Here is an 18,282-nt window from a genome sequence, read left to right on the forward strand (position 1 = left end):
GACCCTGGATCACGTCACCAGTCTCGAGTCGCACAGGTATATCTGTGGCAATATCCAACAATACACAGTACGGGTCACAATTATAGATTTTTTTTATGTCAGAAATCATTAGGATATTAAGTAAAGATCATGATCCATGAAGATATTTTGTAAATTTCTTATCATAACTATATCAAAATTTATTTTTGTGAGTGAATGCCAAAAAATCCCTTATTTTCAAATCCCAATGTAACAGGTATGCGAATCTGCTTACTTGAACACACACACACACACACACACACACACACACACACACACACGTCACTACACAACAAATAACGGCGCGCTTGTTCATTTGCACTGAGGCAATAGTGAAGATTAAAAAGCATTTGGTGAACAGAAAACACATCGTTATTTTCCAGCATACTTACATACGTAACTTAATGTAGTTGCCAAACTGGCCGGTGAGTGAAAAAGTAAATTTCAAACCCTGTTTGTACGAACCCTGTGAGTGATGCAAGAACACACACTTACGCGTGTCTGGAGGAGTAACAGTGATGCTCTGCGCTGTGAACTCGTCGTCGAAGTATCGCGTGTCGGTCTCTGACGTCACCTGAGGTTTAAAGGGCGGCAGCAACTGCAAGAACACACACACACACACAAACACACAACACACAAACACACACACACACACACGAGCGTGAGAAGCCACATCACACCCGACGAGACCAAACTAACCTCTCGAATGAAGCACCTTCTTCTGCAACACGTCCTCCCACTGAATCCCACAGAAGAACCCGTGCATCATCACATCTCTCGCATCATCAGCCCCGCCTCCCAGCCTGCAGCCAATCACAAGCCTTCACCGTTACTCAAGTTCTCAAGTCTCCATTTATACAGCGCTTTTTACAATACGAGTGTTTCAAAGCAGCTTTACAGAGATAACAAGAACATAATGGGTCCCACTTCATATTAAGTGGCTTTAAGTACTACTTATTGTGTTGATGTATTGTAAAACACTTTTGCTGCCATTGAGGTGTGATACAAGTAAGGTTGGGGACAGGTGTGATACAGGTAAGGTTAGGGACAGGTGTGATACAGGTAAGGTTGAGGACAGGTGTGATACAGGTAAGGTTAGGGACAGGTGTGATACAGGTAAGGTTGAGGACAGGTGAGATACAGGTAAGGTTAGGGACAGGTGTGATACAAGTACGGTTAGGGACAGGTGTGAAACAGGTAAGGTTAGGGACAGGTGAGATACAGGTAAGGTTAGGGACAGGTGAGATACAAGTAAGGTTAGGGACAGGTGTGAAACAGGTAAGGTTAGGGACAGGTGTGATACAGGTAAGGTTAGGGACAGGTGTGATACGGGTAAGGTTAGGGACAGGTGTGATACGGGTAAGGTTAGGGGCAGGTGTGATACGGGTAAGGTTAGGGGCAGGTGTGATACAAGTAAGGTTAGGGACAGGTGAGATACAAGTAAGGTTAGGGACAGGTGTGAAACAGGTAAGGTTAGGGACAGGTGTGAAACAGGTAAGGTTAGGGACAGGTGTGAAACAGGTAAGGTTAGGGACAGGTGTGAAACAAGTAAGGTTAGGGACAGGTGTGATACGGGTAAGGTTAGGGACAGGTATGACACGGATAAGGTTAGGGACAGGTGTGATACAGGTAAGGTTAGGGACAGGTGAGATACAGGTAAGGTTAGGGTCAGGTGTGAAACAGCTAAGGTTAGGGACAGGTGTAATACAGGTAAGGTTAGGGACAGGTGAGATACAAGTACGGTTAGGGACAGGAGTGAAACAGGTAAGGTTAGGGACAGGTGAGATACAAGTAAGGTTAGGGACAGGTGTGATACAGGTAAGGTTAGGGACAGGTGAGATACAAGTACGGTTAGGGACAGGTGTGATACAGGTAAGGTTAGGGACAGGTGAGATACAAGTACGGTCAGGGACAGGTGTGAAACAGGTAAGGTTAGGGACAGGTGTGATACAGGTAAGGTTAGGGACAGGTGAGATACAAGTACGGTTAGGGACAGGTGTGAAACAGGTAAGGTTAGGGACAGGTGAGATACAAGTAAGGTTAGGGACAGGTGTGATACAGGTAAGGTAAGGGACAGGAGAGATACAAGTACGGTCAGGGACAGGTGTGAAACAGGTAAGGTTAGGGACAGGTGTGAAACAGGTAAGGTTAGGGACAGGTGTGATACAGGTAAGGTTAGGGACAGGTGAGATACAAGTACGGTTAGGGACAGGTGTGAAACAGGTAAGGTTAGGGACAGGTGTGATAAAGGTATGGTTAGGGACAGGTGTGATACAGGTAAGGTTAGGGACAGGTGAGATACAAGTAAGGTTAGGGACAGGTGTGAAACAGGTAAGGTTAGGGACAGGTGTGATACGGGTAAGGTTAGGGACAGGTGTGAAACAAGTAAGGTTAGGGACAGGTGTGATACGGGTAAGGTTAGGGACAGGTGTGATACAAGTACGGTTAGGGACAGGTGTGAAACAGGTAAGGTTAGGGACAGGTGAGATACAAGTAAGGTTAGGGACAGGTGTGATACAGGTATGGTTAGGGACAGGTGAGATACAGGTATGGTTAGGGACAGGTGTGATACAGGTAAGGTTAGGGACAGGTGAGATACAGGTATGGTTAGGGACAGGTGTGATACAGGTAAGGTTAGGGACAGGTGAGATACAGGTAAGGTTAGGGACAGGTGAGATACAGGTAAGGTTAGGGACAGGTGAGATACGGGTAAGGTTAGGGACAGGTGTGAGGTAAGGTTAGAGACAGGTGTGAGGTAAGGTTAGAGACAGGTGTGATACAGGTAAGGTTAGAGACAGGTGTGATACAGGTACAAGTGTGATACAAGTAAGGTTAGGTCTGAAGCACCAGTGCATTAAGGGCTACGCTCACCTCTGCTTGGGGTCTGAAGCACCAGTGCATTATGGGCTACGCTCACCCTTTGTTTGGGGTCTGAAGTACCAGTGCATTATGGGCTACGCTCACCTCTGTTTGGGGTCTGAAGCACCAGTGCATTATGGGCTACGCTCACCTCTGTTTGGGGTCTGAAGCACCAGTGCATTATGGGCTACGCTCACCTCTGTTTGGGGTCTGAAGCACCAGTGCATTATGGGCTGGCTCACCTCTGCTTGGGGTCTGAAGCACCAGTGCATTATGGGCTACGCTCACCTCTGTTTGGGGTCTGAAGTACCAGTGCATTATGGGCTACGCTCACCTCTGTTTGGGGTCTGAAGCACCAGTGCATTATGGGCTACGCTCACCTCTGTTTGGGGTCTGAAGCACCAGTGCATTATGGGCTACGCTCACCTCTGTTTGGGGTCTGAAGCACCAGTGCATTATGGGCTACGCTCACCTCTGTTTGGGGTCTGAAGCACCAGTGCATTATGGGCTGGCTCACCTCTGTTTGGGGTCTGAAGCACCAGTGCATTATGGGCTACGCTCACCTCTGTTTGGGGTCTGAAGCACCAGTGCATTATGGGCTGGCTCACCTCTGCTTGGGGTCTGAAGCACCAGTGCATTATGGGCTGGCTCACCTCTGTTTGGGGTCTGAAGCACCAGTGCATTATGGGCTACGCTCACCTCTGTTTGGGGTCTGAAGCACCAGTGCATTATGGGCTGGCTCACCTCTGCTTGGGGTCTGAAGCACCAGTGCATTATGGGCTACGCTCACCTCTGTTTGGGGTCTGAAGCACCAGTGCATTATGGGCTGGCTCACCTCTGCTTGGGGTCTGAAGCACCAGTGCATTATGGGCTGGCTCACCTCTGTTTGGGGTCTGAAGCACCAGTGCATTATGGGCTACGCTCACCTCTGTTTGGGGTCTGAAGTACCAGTGCATTATGGGCTACGCTCACCTCTGTTTGGGGTCTGAAGTACCAGTGCATTATGGGCTACGCTCACCTCTGTTTGGGGTCTGAAGCACCAGTGCATTATGGGCTACGCTCACCTCTGTTTGGGGTCTGAAGCACCAGTGCATTATGGGCTACGCTCACCTCTGTTTGGGGTCTGAAGCACCAGTGCATTATGGGCTACGCTCACCTCTGTTTGGGGTCTGAAGTACCAGTGCATTATGGGCTACGCTCACCTCTGTTTGGGGTCTGAAGTACCAGTGCATTATGGGCTACGCTCACCTCTGTTTGGGGTCTAAAGCACCAGTGCATTATGGGCTACGCTCACCTCTGTTTGGGGTCTGAAGCACCAGTGCATTATGGGCTACGCTCACCTCTGTTTGGGGTCTGAAGCACCAGTGCATTATGGGCTACGCTCACCTCTGTTTGGGGTCTGAAGCACCAGTGCATTATGGGCTACGCTCACCTCTGTTTGGGGTCTGAAGCACCAGTGCATTATGGGCTACGCTCACCTCTGTTTGGGGTCTGAAGCACCAGTGCATTATGGGCTACGCTCACCTCTGTTTGGGGTCTGAAGCACCAGTGCATTATGGGCTACGCTCACCTCTGTTTGGGGTCTGAAGCACCAGTGCATTATGGGCTACGCTCACCTCTGTTTGGGGTCTGAAGCACCAGTGCATTATGGGCTGGCTCACCTCTGCTTGGGGTCTGAAGCACCAGTGCATTATGGGCTACGCTCACCTCTGTTTGGGGTCTGAAGTACCAGTGCATTATGGGCTACGCTCACCTCTGTTTGGGGTCTGAAGCACCAGTGCATTATGGGCTACGCTCACCTCTGTTTGGGGTCTGAAGCACCAGTGCATTATGGGCTACGCTCACCTGTTTGGGGTCTGAAGCACCAGTGCATTATGGGCTACGCTCACCTCTGTTTGGGGTCTGAAGCACCAGTGCATTATGGGCTGGCTCACCTCTGCTTGGGGTCTGAAGCACCAGTGCATTATGGGCTACGCTCACCTCTGTTTGGGGTCTGAAGCACCAGTGCATTATGGGCTACGCTCACCTCTGCTTGGGGTCTGAAGCACCAGTGCATTATGGGCTACGCTCACCTCTGTTTGGGGTCTGAAGCACCAGTGCATTATGGGCTACGCTCACCTGTTTGGGGTCTGAAGCACCAGTGCATTATGGGCTACGCTCACCTCTGTTTGGGGTCTGAAGCACCAGTGCATTATGGGCTGGCTCACCTCTGCTTGGGGTCTGAAGCACCAGTGCATTATGGGCTACGCTCACCTCTGTTTGGGGTCTGAAGCACCAGTGCATTATGGGCTGGCTCACCTCTGCTTGGGGTCTGAAGCACCAGTGCATTATGGGCTGGCTCACCTGTGCTTGGGGTCTGAAGCACCAGTGCATTATGGGCTGTCTCACCTGTGCTTGGGGTCTGAAGCACCAGTGCATTATGGGCTGTCTCACCTCTGCTTGGGGTCTGAAGCACCAGTGCATTATGGGCTACGCTCACCTCTGTTTGGGGTCTGAAGCACCAGAGGATTATGGGCTGGCTCACCTCTGCTTGGGGTCTGAAGCACCAGTGCATTATGGGCTACGCTCACCTCTGTTTGGGGTCTGAAGCACCAGTGCATTATGGGCTACGCTCACCTCTGCTTGGGGTCTGAAGCACCAGAGGATTATAGGCTACGCTCACCTCTGTTTGGGGTCTGAAGCACCAGTGCATTATGGGCTACGCTCACCTCTGCTTGGGGTCTGAAGCACCAGTGCATTATGGGCTACGCTCACCTCTGTTTGGGGTCTGAAGCACCAGAGGATTATAGGCTACGCTCACCTCTGTTTGGGGTCTGAAGCACCAGTGCATTATGGGCTACGCTCACCTCTGTTTGGGGTCTAAAGCACCAGTGCATTATGGGCTACGCTCACCTCTGTTTGGGGTCTGAAGCACCAGTGCATTATGGGCTACGCTCACCTCTGCTTGGGGTCTGAAGCACCAGAGGATTATGGGCTACGCTCACCTCTGCTTGGGGTCTGAAGCACCAGTGCATTATGGGCTACGCTCACCTGTTTGGGGTCTGAAGCACCAGTGCATTATGGGCTACGCTCACCTCTGTTTGGGGTCTGAAGCACCAGTGCATTATGGGCTACGCTCACCTCTGTTTGGGGTCTGAAGCACCAGTGCATTATGGGCTACGCTCACCTCTGCTTGGGGTCTGAAGCACCAGTGCATTATGGGCTACGCTCACCTCTGTTTGGGGTCTGAAGCACCAGTGCATTATGGGCTACGCTCACCTCTGTTTGGGGTCTGAAGCACCAGTGCATTATGGGCTACGCTCACCTCTGTTTGGGGTCTGAAGCACCAGTGCATTATGGGCTACGCTCACCTCTGCTTGGGGTCTGAAGCACCAGTGCATTATGGGCTACGCTCACCTCTGTTTGGGGTCTGAAGCACCAGTGCATTATGGGCTACGCTCACCTCTGCTTGGGGTCTGAAGCACCAGTGCATTATGGGCAACGCTCACCTCTGTTTGGGGTCTGAAGCACCAGTGCATTATGGGCTACGCTCACCTCTGCTTGGGGTCTGAAGCACCAGTGCATTATGGGCTACGCTCACCTCTGTTTGGGGTCTGAAGCACCAGTGCATTATGGGCTACGCTCACCTCTGCTTGGGGTCTGAAGCACCAGTGCATTATGGGCTACGCTCACCTCTGCTTGGGGTCTGAAGCACCAGTGCATTATGGGCTACGCTCACCTCTGCTTGGGGTCTGAAGCACCAGTGCATTATGGGCTACGCTCACCTCTGCTTGGGGTCTTTCCTCAACAGGCCGCTGAGCAGAGCTTTGGCTTCGGGCGAGAGGCTCCTGGGGAAGCGGATCTCCTCCATCACGATGAGCTCGAAGAGCCGCTCGTGGTCCTGGTTGTAGAACGGCAGGCGTCCACACATCATCTCGTACATCACCACTCCCAGACCCCACCAGTCCACCGCACGCCCGTAATCATTGTCCTCCAGCACCTGACACATTCACATGCACTTACAGAACATCAGGAATACAAGCCATTCATCGCACAGAGGAGATAAACAGGAGAAGTGCTAGCAATACACAGTTTTATTTTAGCCGTGTTGTAAGGCCCCGGACCCCTGGATGAGCCGTAGCCCTTGGTTACCTCCGGTGCAAGGTATTCTGGGGTGCCACAGAACGTCCTCATGGTGGCCTCGTCTGTAATGCCCTCCTTACAGAGGCCGAAGTCTGTGATCTTAATATGTCCATCTTTATCCAGCATGAGGTTCTCCAGCTGAGGGAAGAGAACATCTTCATCATCTTCATCATCAGCAGCACAAACTCCCAGTGAATAACTGTACTTCCTTCAGCTGAACTGGATCAACACTGAACTGAATATCAACTGCTTATGGTAAAATTTTATTTCATAACTGATGAATTTTGCAACACTAACACTGTTATTGAACTTGTATCTGGTGTTTCTGAGTTGTATATGTACGTTACAGAGATATAATGCATGTTTGAACGGTTCTCTGCATTGATATGTTGCAATTCTGAAAAAAGTTGCAATTCTAAGAAATAGAGTCGTAATTCTGAGAATTAAAGCCGCAATTCTGAGAATTAAAGCCGCAATTCTGAGAAATAAAGTCGTAATAAGTCGCTATTTCTGACAAATAGTCGCAATTCTGAGAAATAAAGTTGCAATTCTGAGAAATAAAGTCGTAATAAGTCGCTATTTCTGACAAATAGTCTCAATTTTGAGAAATAAAGTCATAATTTTGAGAAGTTACAATTCAGATTTTTTTCCCTCATAACTGCGAAAAATAAAGTCAGAATTGCAAATTAAAACGTTGCAATTACCTTTAAAAAAAAAAAAATTATTAAACAAAAACGGAACAAGGTTTGACACATATGACACCGAGCTTAAGCCGCGTTCACACTGAAGACGATTACTATAATGATGACAATAAAGATATAGTTCTAAAAACCATTCCATAAACCACATCACAACTATAACGATAACTACAAAGAGAAACTACTTTGCTGGAATCACTTTCAGAGCGATTGATGAACGATAAAAAACACTGACAGCCAATCAGAATCCATCCTGCTTTAACGAGCTCCAGCATTTAAAGAGACAGACGACAAAACTGAGAATAAACAGAACGATATCATGAACACTAATATAGTTCTCGTTCTTGGTGTGAACGAGTCTTAAAGTCCCCCTGTGGTGAAAATCCAGCTTTTAATGTTTTTTATGTGTCTATGTGGTGTTTTTAATCTGCTTTAAGACAAAGCATGTGTAAGTTCATAAGTCGACAGCATTGCTGAGTATTTCCTCCTTAAAACTGCAGTGAACCAAAGACAGTCTCAAAAACACGCTTTGAAATCGCTGGTGTTTCTGACGTCACAAACTACCTTGTAACCAATCAGATCAACGTGTGATCGTCAACCAGTGGATCTCTGAGCTGAGTGAGTGAGTGAAGGCGGGGCTCATTTGCATATTCATAGAACTGCTCATACTAAATGAGGCAAGGGTGTCGAGTTACATTCAAGATATTTTAAGGAATGAAAAAACATTTAAATATGTAATTTTGGTGATCAAAGATGCGTTTTAAAGGAAAATGATTGACTACGGGGAACTTTAAGACGCTACACTTCAGAACAGCTGATGAAGAGCGCAGTACCTTCAGGTCCCTGTAGACCACGTTCTGCGAGTGCAGGTAGTCGAGAGCGGAGACGATCTCAGCGCTGTAGAATCGAGTTCTTTCCTCGGAGAACAGGCGCTCGCGAGACAGGTGGAAGAAGAGCTGAGGACGAGAGACGCGTGAGAACCACACACACACACACACACACACACACACCACAGCAGCGTGTCCGAGGCTAACCTGCACTTACCTCTCCGCCGTTAGCGTACTCCATCACGAAACACAGGCGGTCGTGAGTCTGGAAGGCGTATTTAAGGGTCTGCGACACAAAACGTGACAGAATGAAGGGAGTGTGTCGTTTATACAGTCGTTTAGGGTTGGGAATCGAATACTTGAGGTCAGGAATTGGATACTTATTATAAAATTAAAATTTCGATTCCTCTTATCGATTCCTTTGTGAGCATTTCGACTTTAAACCATTCAAACGCGAGACGACTCGCACACTGTTTTCTGTGTGAAACATCATCAGCGGGCCTACAGAAAATCTGATTTTAATGTGATTTTAAAACATTTGAGCGCGAGAGACTCTGTTTTCTGTTCTCATGTGTATCAGTATATTGGATCCGTGCAGCTCTTAAAGGGACAGCAGCCTAATATTCCCACTTTAAAATAACACTAATATTCCTGCAGTCTCTATAATAACATCAATAAAACAACACAAGACAAAGAGAAAATTCACTCGTTCTTCACTGAATAACTTCTGTAAATATAATTGTAATGTATATTTTATTTATAAACTGCAGTGTTATTTTACATTTGATTACAGTTTCTGAACCTGAAAATCTTTTATTTCAATCGTATCTTTGTTCAGTTGTGTCTATTTGTTGTGATTGCTAATTTTTTATGTGTTCCTTTTTAATTACAGGGTGTTTGCTTGTCTTTAATAATGCTTGAAGTTTATATTAGTTGTTTTTCTATGGTGTTTTTAAACCAAAGGCAAACGTTCCTTGAGTAAGTGCAAAAAGTATTCTGACTTTTTGTTCATGATATTCAGATACAATTAAATATTTTGCAATAAGACTAAATGTGAATGATATCTAAAGTTGTTGTTTTTTTTACTTTATTGGAATCGAAATTCCAATTAGGAATCAATAAGAATCGTTAAAATTTAAGCGATACCCAACCGTAGTGATTTCCAGGCGTGAGAGAGACTGACCGTCAGGAACGGGTGTCTTGTGTTCTGCAGCACGCGGCTCTCGGTGACCGTATGCGCCACTTCATCCTGAACACACACACACACACACACACACACATCACCTTTGAGCATCTCAATAAAACGGAACATATGACATATGATATATATATATATATATATATATATATAAAATATTTCTTCTTTTCTTCCATTTTACTATTGTATAGTGTTTTATGTCTTTTCTAGGGGTGTAAACAATATATCGTGTCACAAACAAAAATACATCAATATGTATCGTGGATAGTGACTATATGTATTGAGTATAATTCACCCAAAATGAAAATTTCTGTGTGAGAAAAAAATGTTAGTTTTAGTTTTAGTTTTAATTTTGAGTTTCAGTGTCAGTACTACATTAAACTACTATATATAATGTTGAATATAATGTATAATAATGCAATGGGGGAATATTAGTGTGTCCTGATAATACCAAATGTCTGATGTTACCAGTAAAAGTGTCCGACATTACTGTAAATATATCTAGTCAGTGACAGAGATCAAGCATATTCATCTTCGCATTTTCAGCTTCAGAATCATGAATATTGTTATTCTGGTGTAGAGGTCTGCTACCCGACCCGAGCCCGACGGGTCCCGAAAAATGTGCGGGTTTCGGGTCGGGTTCGGGTTAATGTTTATTGAACAGCCTCGGGTTCGGGTTTGTAACTAAGAAAATCTAAATAGGCTATATATAGTTTGCGTGCCGTGTGCTTTGCCTGCCTGCTGTGTTGTGGTGACCGGCACGCGCGAGAGAGAAAGTTGCGTGCGCAGATGTGCATTGGCTACACAGACCACAGACACAGGCTCTCTCTCTCAGAGAGAGAGCCTGTGTGTCTGTGGTCTGTGTAGCCTATGCACACATTGCACATCGAGAAGAAAGCGAAAACATTGCAAAGCGAGAAGAAACCGCTCTGGATGAAATGTGAATTTTAAAACAAATTAAATGAACAACAGCAATAACTTAAATAAAAGTGCTTAAAAAAACATTTTGTTTGTATATATATATATATATATATACAGTGAGGAAAATAAGTATTTGAACACCCTGCTATTTTGCAAGTTCTCCCACTTGGAAATCATGGAGGGGTCTGAAATTGTCATCGTAGGTGCATGTCCACTGTGAGAGACATAATCTAAAAAAAAAAAATCCAGAAATCACAATATATGATTTTTTAACTATTTATTTGTATGATACAGCTGCAAATAAGTATTTGAACACCTGAGAAAATCAATGTTAATATTTGGTACAGTAGCCTTTGTTTGCAATTACATTTGCAATACATGGCCCCGGTCATCCTCTCCTTAATACAGTGCAGTCGCCCTGTCCCATGTGCAGAAAAACACCCCCAAAGCATGATGCTACCACCCCCATGCTTCACAGTAGGGATGGTGTTCTTGGGATGGTACTCATCATTCTTCTTCCTCCAAACACGTTTAGTGGAATTATGACCAAAAAGTTATATTTTGGTCTCATCTGACCACATGCCTTTCTCCCATGACTCCTCTGGATCATCCAAATGGTCATTGGCAAACTTAAGACGGGCCTTGACATGTGCTGGTTTAAGCAGGGGAACCTTCCGTGCCATGCATGATTTCAAACCATGACGTCTTAGTGTATTACCAACAGTAACCTTGGAAACGGTGGTCCCAGCTCTTTTCATGTCATTGACCAGCTCCTCCCGTGTAGTTCTGGGCTGATTTCTCACCTTTCTTAGGATCATTGAGACCCCACGAGGTGAGATCTTGCATGGAGCCCCAGTCCGAGGGAGATTGACAGTCATGTTTAGCTTCTTCCATTTTCTAATGATTGCTCCAACAGTGGACCTTTTTTCACCAAGCTGCTTGGCAATTTCCCCGTAGCCCTTTCCAGCCTTGTGGAGGTGTACAATTTTGTCTCTAGTGCTTTGGTCTTGGCCATGTTAGTAGTTGGATTCTTACTGATTGTATGGGGTGGACAGGTGTCTTTATGCAGCTAACGACCTCAAACAGGTGCATCTAATTTAGGATAATAAATGGAGTGGAGGTGGACATTTTAAAGGCAGACTAACAGGTCTTTGAGGGTCAGAATTCTAGCTGATAGACAGGTGTTCAAATACTTATTTGCAGCTGTATCATACAAATAAATAGTTCAAAAATCATATATTGTGATTTCTGGATGTTTTTTTTTTTTAGATTATGTCTCTCACAGTGGACATGCACCTACGATGACAATTTCAGACCCCTCCATGATTTCCAAGTGGGAGAACTTGCAAAATAGCAGGGTGTTCAAATACTTATTTTCCTCACTGTATATATATATAGAGAGAGATAGATATAGATATATATTATTTGTTTTATTTTATCATTATATCATTTATATCACAAAACTGTTTTGCGCATGCGCTACCGCTTTCGCGCACTATTTCATTCAGTCACAACACAGACAGCAGACGACAGCAAGCAAACAAACAAACCATGAGTCTGATAAAGCAAAAAATCTGGAAGCATTAGGATCTTGTTGTTTCAACCAGTAAAGAGCCCAGTGGTTACGTGCAGTGTAGAGCTTGCGAAGCTGTCTTGGCGTACGACAGCAAAAAGACCGGTACATCTTCTCTAAAGCGACACACTGATCGTGGATGCACTCGTCCAACAGCAGGCCTAGCCGCTAGTAGTAACAACAGACAGTCATCTCTTTCGGACTATCTATCTCCAACAGCCAAGTCAGTAGCAGCTTCTGTAAAATCTAATGTAACAGAAAAATGTGTGGAGTTTTGCTGTCGGGATATTAGATCGTTTCATACGGTTGCTGGAAAAGGTTTTATTAACCTAGCGCAAGACCTAATAAATGTGGGGGCTACATATGGCCGTGTCTCAGTGGACAGTGTGTTACCTGATCCCACAACCATCTCTCGGAGATGCAAGGAAACCGCGGCCTCCAAAAGACAGGCGCTGGTCAAAGAAATATCGGAGATCATCATGTCTGATATTAGTGTTGGGATGACCACCGACATGTGGACTGACGATTATCGCAAGATCAGTTTCTTAACCATCACTTGCCACTACATCACACCTGATTTTTTGCTTCGAAGCAGAGTCCTTACAACAGCGATGTTCCCTCCTGAAGAAGCGAAAACCGGTGACAACATACGGAGAGAATTACAGAGACTGCTCGTATCTGTACTAGGATTTGATGCTTGTGTTATGAACAAAGTCGTCTGGGTCACTGACCAGGGATCCAACATGATTGCTGCACTCCTGCCGTATCATCGCCTGGATTGTCAGGACCATGTTTATAACACAGCTCTCAAACACGCGCTTGATTCTGCCGAACTACGAGACAGCGCACCAGAGGTCACACAGACTTTGCTGGCAGCAAAGGCACTTGTGCGATATGTCAAGCAAACGGGTATAATAAGTCAGTTATCGACAACTGTCAGGCAAATGTCAGACACCAGGTTTAGCACGGTGTTCCTTACCTTGGATTCAATTAAGCAGGTGTACGCTGAGCTTCGAGAAAAACTTGAAAGCTGAGGGGAAAGCCGAAAAATCAACGAAATATCTCCAGATGTCTTGGAGTTCCTGCTGGAATTTCTTCGCCCATTTTACCAGGCTCAGAGGGAACTAGAGGGTGACAAGTACCCCACACTTAACCTGGTTGTTTTGTGGCACGCACGAGAGGCTTAAGCGCCACTGCAGACCTGTGATGTCAGACAGTCCTCATCAGGCCATCATTCGTGAGCGGCATCTTGAATGGCTGAACCGCAAAATCAAAATCCAGACACTACATAAGATTGCCATAATCCTTTGGCCAAAGTTCTGTCAGCTCCGCATGCTGTCTCTCCCTGACAGAGAGGATATCCAGCAAGAAGCCAGGCGTCGGATAGCCAGCTTTACCACAAGCAACGAGCCAGCTGAACGGGTGGCTGAACCGGCCACTAAAAGAAGCAAGATAGTGGCAGAGTTTGAGGAGCGGGTAAACGTGCCCCTCGGTGAAACCGCAGATGAAGTTACGCAATACTCCAGCCGCAACCACGACATGGAAGAAGAGCGGGATCTCTTGGGTTGGTGGAAAAACAACAGCGGTGTATTTGCTGTGAGAAATAGAGTGGACCTCGGGTTCGGGCTTAACATGTAAATGTAATTGTCGGGTCGGGTCGGGTTAAATGATCGCGGGTACGGGCCGGGTTCGGGCTTCAGTTTAAAGCCCGTGCAGACCTCTATTCTGGTGTCTCTATTGTGCTTTGGGTTTCAGCACCAAGTCCATCATCTATTCACTTACACACACAATGAAATATCAAATTTAGCATTTAATCAACAGTAAATCTTTTATCATGTGTCTTGGATTATCGCAATAATATGGTATGGTGAGTTCAGTATGGTGATGTGTATCGAATCATGACATGAGGGGATCGTTACACCCCTAATATTTTCTTTTTCACTTTTTCTATTTCTGTATCTCTTTTATTTGGGCCACCGTTGTTGTCAAGGAATGTTTAGTTCGTTGTTGTGATTTGTTAAAATGTAAAAAAAAAAGTAAAAAAAGGAATGTTTCTCTAGTCACCTTTGCGATGATGACTTCCTTGCGCAGGATCTTCATGGCGTAGTACATCCCCGAGGCTTTCTCTCGCACCAGAATCACCTTCCCAAATGTGCCTTTACCCAGAAGCTTCAGGTAATCGAAGTCATTCATCGTCTGAAAGCACAAACCCCCACCACCATCATCATCATCATCATCATCATCGGCAACGTTTACATGCAGCCAAATCATCCGTTAGTAATGGGACTGACGGCTCAATCGCACTGAAAATCCTTCATGTAAACACTTTAATCGATTCGACTGAGCTCGATCCCAATGACACGACATAATTACGTAGAAATAGCGTAATGACGTAGAAATAGCGTAATGACGTAGAAATAGCGTAATGATGTAGTAATAGCGTAATGATGTAGTAATAGCGTAATGATGTAGAAATAGCGTGATGTAGAAATAGAGTAATGATGTAGAAATAGCATAATGATGTAGAAATAGCGTAATGTAGAAATAGTGTAATGACGTGGAAATAGCGTAATGATGTAGAAATAGCGTAATGAAGTAGAAATAGCGTAATGATGTAGAAATAGCGTAATGACGTAGAAATAGCGTAATGATGTAGTAATAGCGTAATGATGTAGAAATAGCGTAATGATGTAGTAATAGCGTAATGATGTAGAAATAGCGTAATGATGTAGAAATAGAGTAATGATGTAGAAATAGCATAATGATGTAGAAATAGCGTAATGTAGAAATAGTGTAATGACGTGGAAATAGCGTAATGATGTAGAAATAGCGTAATGAAGTAGAAATAGCGTAATGTAGAAATAGCGTAATGACGTAGAAATAACGTAATGACGTAGAAATAGCGTAATGATGTAGAAATAGCGTAATGATGTAGAAATAGCGTAATGTAGAAATAGCGTAATGACGTAGAAATAACGTAATGATGTAGAAATAGCGTAATGACGTAGAAATAACGTAATGACGTAGAAATAGCGTAATGATGTAGAAATAGCGTAATGACGTGGAAATAGCGTAATGATGTAGAAATAGCGTAATGACGTAGAAATAACGTAATGACGTAGAAATAGCGTAATGATGTAGAAATAGCGTAATGACGTGGAAATAGTGTAATGATGTAGAAATAGCGTAATGACGTAGAAATAGCGTAATGTAGAAATAGCGTAATGACGTGGAAATAGAGTAATGACGTAGAAATAGCGTAATGATGTAGAAATAGTGTAATGACGTAGAAATAGTGTAATGATGTAGAAATAGCGTAATGACGTAGAAATAGCGTAATGAAGTAGAAATAGCGTAATGATGTAGAAATAGCGTAATGACGTAGAAATAACGTAATGACGTAGAAATAGCGTAATGATGTAGAAATAGTGTAATGATGTAGAAATAGCGTAATGACGTAGAAATAGCGTAATGTAGAAATAGAGTAATGACGTAGAAATAGAGTAATGACGTAGAAATAGCGTAATGACGTAGAAATAGTGTAATGACGTAGAAATAGTGTAATGACGTAGAAATAGCGTAATGATGTAGAAATAGCGTAATGACGTAGAAATAGCGTAATGAAGTAGAAATAGCGTAATGATGTAGAAATAGCGTAATGACGTAGAAATAGCGTAATGAAGTAGAAATAGCGTAATGATGTAGAAATAGTGTAATGATGTAGAAATAGCGTAATGACGTAGAAATAGCGTAATGTAGAAATAGAGTAATGACGTAGAAATAGAGTAATGACGTAGAAATAGCGTAATGACGTAGAAATAGTGTAATGACGTAGAAATAGTGTAATGACGTAGAAATAGCGTAATGATGTAGAAATAGCGTAATGACGTAGAAATAGCGTAATGAAGTAGAAATAGCGTAATGATGTAGAAATAGCGTAATGACGTAGAAATAACGTAATGACGTAGAAATAGCGTAATGATGTAGAAATAGCGTAATGATGTAGAAATAGCGTAATGACGTAGAAATAACGTAATGACGTAGAAATAGCGTAATGATGTAGAAATAGCGTAATGACGTAGAAATAGCGTAATGACGTAGAAATAGTGTAATGACGTAGAAATAGTGTAATGACGTAGAAATAGCGTAATGACGTAGAAATAGCGTAATGATGTAGAAATAGCGTAATGACGTAGAAATAGAGTAATGACGTAGAAATAGTGTAATGACGTAGAAATAGCATAATGACGTAGAAATAGCTTAATGACGTAGAAATAGTGTAATGAAGTAGAATGATGTAGAAATAGCGTAATGACGTAGAAATAGCGTAATGACGTAGAAATAGCGTAATGTTGTAGAAATAGCGTAATGACGTAGAAATAGCGTAATGATGTAGAAATAGCGTAATGACGTAGAAATAGTGTAATGATGTAGAAATAGTGTAATGACGTAGAAATAGCGTACTGACGTAGAAATAGCGTAATGACGTAGAAATTGTGTAATGATGTAGAATGATGTAGAAATAGCGTAATGACGTAGAAATAGCGTAATGACGTAGAAATAGCATAATGACGTAGAAATAGTGTAATGACGTAGAAATAGTGTAATGACGTAGAAATAGCATAATGACGTAGAAATAGTGTAATGATGTAGAAATTGTGTAATGATGTAGAATGATGTAGAAATAGCGTAATGACGTAGAAAGAGCGTAATGACGTAGAAATAGCATAATGACGTAGAAATAGCATAATGACGTAGAAATAGTGTAATGACGTAGAAATAGCATAATGACGTAGAAATAGTGTAATGACGTAGAAATAGTGTAATGACGTAGAAATTGTGTAATGATGTAGAAATAGCGTAATGACGTAGAAATTGTGTAATGATGTAGAATGATGTAGAAATAGCGTAATGACGTATAGCACATCAACCTGATCACGTTTAGCGTTCATGTAAACACTATGTTCAGATTCATCAATCAGAATGAATTCAGTCCGATTGAAACAGAAGTTGTGCATGTAAACGTAGCCAGTGAAAGCAGTGATGATGAAGGAGATGAGATGTGAGATGTGGAGACACACACCACTCTAGAATTGGACTTGGACAGGGAAACCTCCATGTCCTCCAGCCCGCTGATGTCACTGACGCTCTTGAACTCCATTGGTTGGTCCGGTTCCCGAGCCTGCAGCCCATTGGCCACCGCCTGGATCGCACACATCCACTCGTCCCTGCAGAGCCAACCAGAGCCAGTCAGTGCTCTTTAAAATCTCTTCGTTTGTGTTCAGCAGAAGAGGACCGACATGAGGCCGAGTAAATCGAATAAAACGGTCCGGAATGAATTAAACAGAAAATAAATATTTTAATTACACTTTTTAAAAGAGATAAACTGACAATATTCAAATCAAAGTCTGTAATGTTGTGACTGTGATTGGTTTTGGTTCCTGGTGTATTTTTTAAATCCTTATGGGAAAACGCTTGTCTTGACTCCAGATGTGACTGACACACACCAGGTCACGTTTGTTGAGACACACACACCTCTCCTCACCGCGCTCCACATGGACACACACACCTCTCCTCACCACGCTCCACATGGACACACACACACCTCTCCTCACCGCGCTCCACATGGACACACACACCTCTCCTCACCGCGCTCCACATGGACACGGACACACACACCTCTCCTCACCGCACTCCACATGGACACACACACGGACACACACACCTCTCCTCACCGCGCTCCACATGGACACACACACACCTCTCCTCACCGCGCTCCACATGGACACACACACCTCTCCTCACCGCGCTCCACATGGACACACACACGGACACACACACCTCTCCTCACCGCGCTCCACATGGACACACACACACCTCTCCTCACCGCGCTCCACATGGACACACACACCTCTCCTCACCGCGCTCCACATGGACACACACACGGACACACACACCTCTCCTCACCGCGCTCCACATGGACACACACACACCTCTCCTCACCACGCTCCACATGGACACACACACCTCTCCTCACCACGCTCCACATGGACACACACACCTCTC

At 44.4% G+C, this 18,282-nt stretch overlaps 1 protein-coding gene across 6 annotated transcripts in view; it reads right to left on the reverse strand.

The window, feature by feature from the left end:
* akt2l (v-akt murine thymoma viral oncogene homolog 2, like) overlaps positions 1-18,282 on the reverse strand; it is a 28,635-nt gene that overhangs the window by 372 nt on the left and 9,981 nt on the right. For 5 of the 6 annotated variants that reach the window (XM_079860710.1, XM_079860712.1, XM_079860713.1 and 2 more), the window contains 9 exons: positions 17,300-17,444; positions 14,281-14,412; positions 9,708-9,773; positions 8,742-8,810; positions 8,531-8,653; positions 7,009-7,137; positions 6,642-6,856; positions 734-821; positions 514-616 (listed from right to left, as the gene is read on the reverse strand). In XM_079860710.1, the coding sequence (XP_079716836.1) occupies positions 514-616; positions 734-821; positions 6,642-6,856; positions 7,009-7,137; positions 8,531-8,653; positions 8,742-8,810; positions 9,708-9,773; positions 14,281-14,412; positions 17,300-17,444 (1,070 nt within the window). The remainder of the gene's footprint in view (positions 1-513; positions 617-733; positions 822-6,641; positions 6,857-7,008; positions 7,138-8,530; positions 8,654-8,741; positions 8,811-9,707; positions 9,774-14,280; positions 14,413-17,299; positions 17,445-18,282) is intronic. The other variant, XM_079860714.1, reaches the window with a different exon arrangement.

This window comes from Squalius cephalus (assembly GCF_949319135.1).
Source record: "Squalius cephalus genome assembly, chromosome: 24".
NCBI lineage: Eukaryota > Metazoa > Chordata > Actinopteri > Cypriniformes > Leuciscidae > Squalius > Squalius cephalus.